At 49.0% G+C, this 9,560-nt stretch overlaps 1 protein-coding gene across 2 annotated transcripts in view; it reads left to right on the top strand.

Moving 5' to 3' along the window:
- baz1a (bromodomain adjacent to zinc finger domain, 1A) overlaps positions 1-9,539 on the top strand; it is an 18,519-nt gene extending 8,980 nt beyond the window's left edge. The window contains exons 14-30 of one of the 2 annotated variants that reach the window (XM_069661703.1): positions 283-411; positions 520-590; positions 667-773; positions 1,268-1,506; positions 1,590-1,810; positions 1,968-2,098; positions 2,183-2,325; positions 2,543-2,682; positions 2,907-2,978; positions 3,125-3,207; positions 3,307-3,471; positions 3,560-3,786; positions 3,866-3,985; positions 4,073-4,275; positions 4,630-4,826; positions 6,268-6,355; positions 6,781-9,539. In XM_069661703.1, the coding sequence (XP_069517804.1) occupies positions 283-411; positions 520-590; positions 667-773; positions 1,268-1,506; positions 1,590-1,810; positions 1,968-2,098; positions 2,183-2,325; positions 2,543-2,682; positions 2,907-2,978; positions 3,125-3,207; positions 3,307-3,471; positions 3,560-3,786; positions 3,866-3,985; positions 4,073-4,275; positions 4,630-4,826; positions 6,268-6,355; positions 6,781-6,956 (2,512 nt within the window). In that variant the 3' untranslated portion in view covers positions 6,957-9,539. Of the gene's footprint in view, positions 1-282; positions 412-519; positions 591-666; positions 774-1,267; positions 1,507-1,589; positions 1,823-1,967; positions 2,099-2,182; positions 2,326-2,542; positions 2,683-2,906; positions 2,979-3,124; positions 3,208-3,306; positions 3,472-3,559; positions 3,787-3,865; positions 3,986-4,072; positions 4,276-4,629; positions 4,827-6,267; positions 6,356-6,780 lie in introns of both variants that reach the window. The other variant, XM_069661702.1, reaches the window with a different exon arrangement.
- Positions 9,540-9,560: the final 21 nt, after the last annotated feature.

The raw sequence follows: 9,560 nt of genomic DNA, 5'->3' as shown, positions 1-9,560 counted from the left end.
GACACACAGGTACACACACAGATATACACACAGGTACACACACAGGTGTACACACAGGACACACAGGTACACACACAGGACACACAGGTACACACAGGTACACACACAGATATACACACACAGGTACACACACAGGACACACAGATATACACACACAGGTACACACACATGTACACACACAGGTGTACACACAGGACACACAGGTACACACACAGGTACACACAGGACACACAGGTAAAAAAAAAAAGGACTCTGATGTGTTCCTCCTCAACTCCTTGTCAGGGTTCGTCTTCGTAAAGAGGAGAGGCTGAGGGAGCAGGAGCAGAGGCTGAAGGAGAAGGAGGAGAAAATGAAGGAGCAGGAGGAGAGACTGAAGGAGCAGGAGGTGAAGGGAGGACTCCAAACAAACAGGTAGAGGAGCCGCTGACAGAGCAGAGAAACAGGACTGGGTTTGTGAGAGTCTCTGATGTTTCACAGGAGGCGTGCTGTGTCTGATGTTCATGTTGTTTCTGTCCGCAGTGAGAGTCCTGTTAAACTTCACACTGAGGACGACGAGCAGAACTCTTCTCCCAACAACCAGAAGACAAAAGGTAAACACGTGATCCTCCTCAGCTGTTTCCTTCTCTTCTGCTCGGCTGCGTCCTGACTGTCTCCTCTCTCCTCCAGCTAAACTCAACCAGAAAGACAAACACACCACGACGTCTGACCCCAAACCACTGTCCTGCCCCCCCACCAGCCTGACGGCAGAGGAGCTGGAGAAGGAGCAGGAGAAGGTGTGAACATTAAATATACAACTGACCGATTCTGCTTGAATGTGTCTCGTTGTGATGTTTAAACCAGGTGTTGGTGTCTGACGTACCAGCAGTGACGTCACAGTGTCCTTTACTGTTTCCGTTTCATCATCAGAGGAATGCTCTGTGCAGAAACCTTCACAAGAACCACACAGATAAACTTTAACCTTTAGTCCCCTGTTGGTTTTATCTGGTCATAGTCAGATGGTCTTCAGGTGTGTTAAGACAGAAAACAAAGAGAACTGTCACCTTCTGAATGCTGGACTGTTTACAGGTGTATTGTCACTGAACACTTGCTGCACAGTGTATCAACAGATGCTTCTAATTTACCACAAGTGACACTGACTGAGAGGAGTCACACTGACCCATCATCACATTGAATGTTCTAGTAGTTTTATACTTCCTGTTTGTAAACACGGCACAGTGATGGTAGAAGCAGAGTGTGATCTGGGCGTCCTGTTCCATCCCTGCCTCAGGTTCGAGAGCTGCAGGAGCGGATCCAGAAGGCGGCAGCCTGCACCTACCTGCTGCCTCTGGGCAGAGACCGTCTGTACCGCCGCTACTGGCTCCTCCCCTCAGCCTCCAACCTGTTTGTAGAGGACGACTGTTTCGGCCTGACAGAGGACATGCTGCAGCCGCGCCCAAAACCTGCACACAACACCACGACCAAGATGGAGGATGAGGCGGAGGTCAAGGACGAACCAGCTGAGGGAAGGTAAGTCTCTGTCTGATTCAGGTTCTGTTTGTTAGACACGAGGAGCTCTGTGTTACTAATTAGCAAACCTTCCCTCTACACAGTGTTGGCTCAAGCCCCGCCCCCCTCCACACCTGTGGACCTCCAGTCAAACGGCCCAACCAGTGGTCCTTCTACAGCTCAGTGGAGGAGGTGGATCAGCTGATCGAGGCTCTGAACCCTCGAGGTCACAGAGAGAGCGGCCTGAAGGAGGCGTTGCTGCAGGAGAGGGAGAGACTGACACAGCTGCTGCAGAGCTGTGACAGGAAGAAGTACTTGCACACAGGTAAGAATACAGGTGAGAATACAGGTAGATGCATACATGCAAGTTAATAGATACAGCTGAGAAAAAAGGTAGCTATGCAGAGGCTGAAGGAAGATATACACAGGCAAATACTAATAGGTAAACCACCTGTAAGCCCACACCTGTTCTGTTTGTCCAGATGACCCTGAGTCGTCTCGATCTGTCCCAGAATGCACTGCTGCAGCAGAGACTGTGATGGAGGGGAGACTGAGAGACCTGCTGCTGGACATCGAGGACCGAATCCATCAGGGAAGCCTGGGAACTCTGAAGGTACGCACACATCGGCAGGTAACACAGACACACAGCAGGTAAACTCACCTCAGGTAACTCCCTTGTCTGTCTCTCTATGCTCAGGTGATGGACAGACAGGTGTGGCGCTCTGCACTGGAGGCAGGAAAGTACGAGCTGCTGAGTTCAGACGGCAAAGAGAATGGAGGGATGAGCGGGCGAGTGGAAGCCATGGAGGTGGATTCTCCTCACCTGAGAGCCAGAGACAGGTATGCAGACACACAGGTGTGACCTTTTGTGTGACACTTACAGCAGCTAGAGGGCGCTGTCTGACTGTGTGTGTGTGTGTGTGTGTGTGTGTGTGTGTGTGTGTGTGTGTGTGTGTGTGTGTGTGTGTGTGTGTGTGTGTGTGTGTGTGTGTGTGTGTGTGTGTGTGTGTGTGTGTGTGTGTGTGTGTGTGTGTGTGTGTGTGTGTGTGTGTGTCAGGCTGCAGGAGCTGAAGGCGGACAGCGGGGCCTCGGGCAGCGGGACTCCTCAGGTGGTCAGCAGCTCGGTTCGAATCCTGGCTCAGGCCCTCGTTCACATCGAGCAAGGCATGGAGAGGCGCTTCCTCAAAGCCCCACTGGGTGAGTCTCTCTGCAGGCCTGGGAAGTTTTGGAAAAGTCTGGAAGGGTGTATTTGGAGTGGGAGAATACACCCAGGACGTTTACAACACACAGACACTCGATGCTCGTGGAAGCTCATGGTAGTGACAGTGACTTAATCCGAGACAGAGGGACTTTGGAAGTATTAAAGAAACAGGTGTGTATGTGCAGAGTGAATGTTTCACTGTATGTACCCCCCCCGACAGGTGAGGAAGACTCAAAGAAAGACCAGAAGACGAAGAAGAACAAGAAGAAAGACGAGGACCTGGCTAGTGACGGTACGACTTCCTGTTTTAATAACAGGATATAAATCCTCCACAGGAAGTGATGTCAGCACAGTGATTATAAACAACACATCGGTCTGAACTTTCATATGACGTCAAAGCGCTTGCGTGTGGTTTCTGTTTGTGGTTCTGTGTGTCAGATGGCAGTGACAGCGGCCGGGTCAGTAAGACGGTGTTGGAGCGATGGAGGGAGTCTCTGCAGTCCTGCTCAAGTCTGTCTCAGGTCGGAGAAAACACTGTCCATTTCCATCTGTCCGTCACAGAACTCTCTGCACACTGTGTTTGTGTTTATTATGGGATTGACACTGATCTGTGTCTCCAGGTGTTTGTCCACCTGTCCACTCTGGAGCGAAGCGTCCTCTGGTCTCGCTCGGTCCTCAACGCTCGCTGTCGCATCTGCAGACGCAAAGGAGACGCCGACAACATGCTGCTGTGTGACGGCTGTGACCGGGGACACCACACCCACTGCCTGAGGCCCCGCCTCAAGGTACGTAAGCTGTACAGTTAACACTTGTTGCTATGCAGTGTTTGGTTTCTTTAAATATGTCAACTGTGTGTGTGTGTGTGGTTCTTAGTCGGTTCCTGAAGGGGACTGGTTCTGTCCAGACTGCCGACCCAAACAGAGATCCAGCCGTGTCCCGTCCCGTCAGCGCTCTTCTATCGATGAGGAGGAGGAAGAGGATGAGGCTGAAGAACAAGAGGAGGAGGAAGAAGAGTCAGAAGAGGAGGAGGAGGAGGAGGAGGAGGAGGAGGAGACGGAGGAAGAGGAGGAATCAGAAGAGGAGGAGGAAGTAGTTGTGAGGTGAGTGTGGAAATCTTTCAACCTCATCCGACTGCAAGAGATCAGTCTGAAAGGGTTTCTCTCATCTTTAATTCTGCAGCACAAAGAAGAGCCAGGCCCCGCCCCCCAAAGGCAAGAGCCAAGGAGCCACGCCCAAAGGTCAACAGGCCACGCCCAAGAACAGCACCGCCTCAGCAGGGAAGAACTCATCAGCCTCTAAGTCAGTATCTGTTCAGCTCTGATCCCAGTTTACTGTCCTGATCAAACTTTAGCCTGTTTACATTACACTGCTTTTATCCAACCACAGGTCCTCAGGGAAAAAGGCCACGCCCCCCTCAGGGAAGAAGGCCACGCCCCCCTCAGGGAAGGCCAACATCGCGTCTGGTAGTAAACCTCCCCCTCGCTCTGGGAGTCGAGTCAGCGCCCGTCTGAGCCACGAGATCCTGGCACCAAATGGCAACACCAAGACCTCACCTGGTCAGACCGAGTCCCGCAAGAGACCAGCGACAGGTAACCCACCAATCAACAGGCGGCTGTGGCTCAGTGTTAATTGATCGTCTCTCAGTCTGAAGGTTGGTGGTTCGATCCCTGACTGCTACAGCCACATGTCGAAGTGTCCTTGGGCAAGACACTGAACCCCAAATTGCTCCCGGTGGCATAGCCATCGGGTCTGGATGGGCATAGATCTGACTGAGTGGCTCTTAGGCCTCTGCCATCAGTGTGTGAATGAATGTGTGAATGGGTGGATGTCACATGTCGTGTAAAAGCAGCTCTGAGTGGTCAGAAGACTAGAAAAACACTGGACGTACAGTCCATTTACCATTTGTAATTTTTTTTCAATTTATCCATCTGCCCCTCCCCCAGACGTGACTCCGCCTCCCAAACCCTCCAAGCCCGTCCTCCCTGTCCTCCCCCCAGCGTCATCCTCGTCTTCATCCAGCCGACGCTCCTCTGGCAGAAACCACGGCGTCCACGAGCTGTCTGCCTGCGAGCAGCTGACTGTGGAGCTCGTCAGACATGAAGACAGCTGGCCCTTCATGAAGCTGGTCTCCAGGACTCAGGTACACACACACGCGCACGCACACACACACACCTGGATACACACTTACACTCAGATACAAAGGTACATACACTGACAGCATATAATGTTACAACACAATGTCACAATTTAATTTATCAGTCGCTTTTGTCCAAAGCGACGAACATCTGAGAGTTAATACGACACGAGCAACGATGGAGACGGGAGGGGGCGGAGTCAGTGAGAGCCAACACACAGCTTCAGGTGTGATCAGACACAGGTGCTGACAGGAAGTGCACAGGGTGTTTTTTTTTTTTTTTAATATTAATCATCATCAGCATCAACAAGGTCAATATAGTCATCATCATGAATATCCTAGTCAACATCAACATCCTCGATGTCATCAGCATCATTAAGGTCAGAGGTCATAAAGAGCTGGGTCTGTAGCGTCTTCTTAAAGGTCAAAGGGACTCTGCGGACCAAATGGAGTTTGGTAGCTCGTTCCACCACCGGGGGGCGACAGAGGAGAAGAGTCTAGTTAGAGCGACACGAACAGTGGGGTGATACGAACAGTGGAGCGACACGAACAGTGGAGTGACGTGTGCAGCTTTGGGTTGACTGTAGACCAATCCTGCTGCTGCGTTCTGGATCCTCTGCTGAGGTTTGAATGTGCAGGAAGGCCTGCCTGGAGGGAGCTGCAGTAATCAATGTGTGATATCAGGAGAGCCAGTACCAGCAGGTGTGTTGCATGCTCTGACAGGTAGGGTCTGATCTTCCTGATGTTGTACAGGGCAAATCGACATGACCGAGCAAACGAGGCCACGTGAACCTTAAAGGTGAGCTGGTTGTCATCATGACGCCCAGGCTCCGGGTAGACTCAGTGGGTATGAGTTCAGTTTGTCCGAGCTGGATGTTGATCTGTGGTTGCATAGAGGGACTGGCTGGGATGACGAGGAGCTCAGTCTTGGATAGGTTGAGCTGAAGGTGGCGTTCTTTCATCCATTTAGAGATATCAGCAAGGCATGCTCTGTGGATAAGCTGTGAGGTTTGGACACTTCTCCTTTCCAAGATACTCTAACAGATCTCCCTGAGAGGTCGGACATGAACCAGAGGAGGGCAGATCCTGAGACACCAAGCTCAGAGAGAGCAGAGAGGAGGGTTTGGTGGTTCACTGTGTCAAAGGCGGCTGACAGATCTAGCTGCAACAGAGCTGAGGACCGTCCAGCAGCTTCAGCCAGACGCAGTGATTCCGTTCCCGACCGTAGTGCCGTTTCGGTAGAGTGGCCCGCTTAAAGCCAGACTGATTTGGGTCCAACAGATTGTTCTTAGACAGGAAGTCAGGGACTTGGTTAAAGACTGTGTGCTCCAGTATTTTGACAGGAAGGGTAGAAGTGAAACTGGTCTGTAGTTTTCTACCTGGTTTGGGTTGAGGGTCGTTTTTTTGAGTGTATAACTCACCTGTCTGTCTGTCCACCTGTCTGCAGGTCCCTGATTACTATGACATCATCAAGAAACCGATCGCCCTGAGCACAATCAGAGAGAAAGTCAACAACTGTGAATATCAGACAGCAGGTGAGAAACACACACACACACACACACACGCACACGCACACGCGCACACACACACGCGCACACACACACACACGCACACACACACACACACACACACACACACAGCTCTGAGAAAACAGAAGTTCATTATTCCTTTTCATTCCTTAAACTGGTAGAAACCAATGAGCTTAGGGTAAGAGGCCACAAACAGGAAGTCAGACCATGTTTGGAGACGGATTGGCACGTCTGAACAGGAGATTTGTAACAATAACAAAGTGTCCTCCTTCTGCCTACAGTCATCACTTCCTGTGCACATGCTTTTAATGTGAAACATGTACAGGAAGTGTTTCTGTGACAGCTGATTTAAAATGCTACTACAACCACCAGCTAACGGTTAGCTGTGCAGGGTAGCTTGATTTGACCCCTCTGTGTCTGTCTGTCTCCAGGTGAGTACATCTCGGACGTGGACCTGATGTTCTCTAACTGTCTCCAGTACAATCCTCGCCACACTAACGAGGCGAAGGCCGGGCTCCGTCTGCAGCAGTTCTTCCACTTGGAGCTCAGCAGACTCGGCCTATCAGAGCGCAGCCCCGCCCCTCCTGCCAAGCGCTCCCGACACTGAACCAAACGCCCTCTGACCTCACCACTGTCCTCTTTGCTGATTGGTTCAGGGGCGAAACCTGTTCCCTCCTGATGGATTGACTTGGTGTGTCTCCTTCATGACCTTTGACCCCCTGACTCTGTCAATCAAAATGTCGGTATCATCAGCAACACAAGCAGACTGAGGGTCAAAGGTCACGAAGCAGAAACCCTCCTCAGACTCACCTGTTCTCTGAGGCAAGATTTAGCAGATTTAGTTCCACAGGTAGGCTGAGCTCAGACTGAGGCTCACCTGAGACGCACCGTTATCTCCCCTGGTCCCATGATCAGCTGATCACATCGACTGAGAGCTGATGAATTGATCCACCGATGTTCAGGGCTTTACTTCCTGTCTGGATGGATGTGGACATGTAGCAGACATTCCTGTGGTGCTGTAGGACGGTGGAGACACGGTAGAGACTAGAGACACGGTAGAGACACGGTAGAGACTAGAGACACGGTAGAGACTAGAGACACAGTAGAGACACAGTAGAGACACGGTAGAGAGACGGTAGAGACTAGAGACACGGTAGAGACACGGTAGAGACACGGTAGAGACACGGTAGAGACTAGAGACACGGTAGAGACACAGTAGAGACACGGTAGAGACTAGAGACACGGTAGAGACACGGTAGAGACACGGTAGAGACACGGTAGAGACTAGAGACACGGTAGAGATGGTAGAGACTAGAGACACGGTAGAGACACGGTAGAGTTCCCAGTTTTCCTCTGATGTTTTCTTTCGTCCAGAGAAGCAGAAACCACTGAAGAACGTTCAGCTTTGCACTGACTGTTAAAAACTCCCATCATGCCGTTGGTGTTCGCTCAGGGACTGAACTTTAAAGTGAAATATTTCAGTGCAGCTGTTTTTTACTGAAGCAGAGTGTCACAGTGGAAACTATGGAAGCCTGCTGCGGCCAAAAGTAATTTAAACATATTTCCGTTGACGTTTCCGTGTGGAGTTTGACCAACTATAATTGACACAGTTTGTAATAAATACAACAACAGATTAAATAAGAAATATTAACAACTGAGACATACACGTCAGTGTGCCTGAGATTCATTCACTCTTCATAACTTAGTAATGTTACTCACTCAGGTGTTTAAATGTATAAATGCAGAGGTCAAGGTTCATTTACCACACCCATGTAATGGCTCCTGTTATCACACAGCCAAAGGTCCCTGCTTGGATCAGGTGATAACACCTGAGCTAACTCAGTCAGTCAAACGCTCAGGTAGCAGCTGAGTAAGTGGACCTTGAATATTACCTAAGCTTACTTTCATTGAGGTTCCTCATGAACTGGAGAATGAAGTGAAAACTGGACCTCTTATGTTTTAAAGGAAGTCTCAGTGTGAAGACAAATCCAGCTTTAGGCATGAACACGTGTGCTGCCCTTCACCTCCGTTAGAAACAGATCCAATCCACTTCATAGATTTAACTTCCAGGTTTAGGTTCCATTTAGTCTGAAGTGTAAACTCTCTTTCATGTTCTTTATAGACACTGTCTAACTTTTACTGACTTTATTAACCACACCTGAGAGTTTGTCACCTGTCAGTTAAACGTATCACAGTATGGGAAATAAATTCAGATTACATTAAATAACTTCATTTTAATTTGAGCTGCTGCAGACTTCCATTGATCACAACCACATTATATTTTATCTCCAGATTTCAAACCATGAGGTCAGATACGTCACACAGCTCCGCCCCCTGCTGTGACTCCACCCCTCTCACACCTGGGCACCACCTCCTGTCCATATGTTTCCTCCTCAGTTTAAAAACTTCAATTTAACATATAAAACAGGAAATTAACATTGAAACAAAGTAATAAAATAATTGAGTTCAAAGTGAATATGTGGAGAAACCATCACAGGTCTGGTGTTTGAACAATATTATTATTAATATTATAATTATTACTGTGGTAACTTGAGACAAAATAATACAATTAGAATGATATCGTATAAAAATAAAAGCACTCATTTTTTTGTTATCTATAGGAGACACTGGGTGTCTTGATCTCAAACAGTTTGTTACCTGGATAATGTTTAACACCTGGTGTGAATCGGCCTCAAAGGAACAGTTCAACATTTTTGGAGTTGAGTCTGTCTGTTTAGTGTAGTAGTAGTCAGGTTGTGGTTAGCTTAGCTTAGCAGAGGAAAACTGCTAGCCTAGGTTTATGAGACTGATATAAATGACTACAAAGAAATAAAGACTAATTTCAAATGTTGAACTGTCCCTTTAAACACCTGAGCCGCTGTGGCCTCTGTGGATTTGTAGATTTTGTATTTTGACTACTGCAACGTTTTCCTGCTTTAGGCTGTTTAGTTCTGGTGTTCTTCTGTGTGTGTGTGTGTGTGTGTATGTGTGTGTGTGTGTGTGTGTGTGTGTGTATGTGTGTGTGTGTGTGTTGGTGGATGGAGGTCAGCTGTAGACACTACACTGGAGCCGCTGCAGCCTCCTCTGCTGCATATTTATTTAGTTCAGGTCTCTGCGCTGTCTTTATTTATGACTGATAGACGCCCTCGGCCTCCTCATGCTCTCTAACATGTTTGTTGTTGTTCTGATGTAAAAAATAAATGACTTTTTA

This window comes from Semicossyphus pulcher, unplaced genomic scaffold, assembly GCF_022749685.1.
Source record: "Semicossyphus pulcher isolate SPU_LCO1_2020_fin unplaced genomic scaffold, fSemPul1.0.p SCAF_14, whole genome shotgun sequence".
NCBI lineage: Eukaryota > Metazoa > Chordata > Actinopteri > Labriformes > Labridae > Semicossyphus > Semicossyphus pulcher.
The sequence above is the reverse complement of the archived record's forward strand: the minus strand, read 5'-3'. Positions and strand labels throughout refer to the sequence as shown.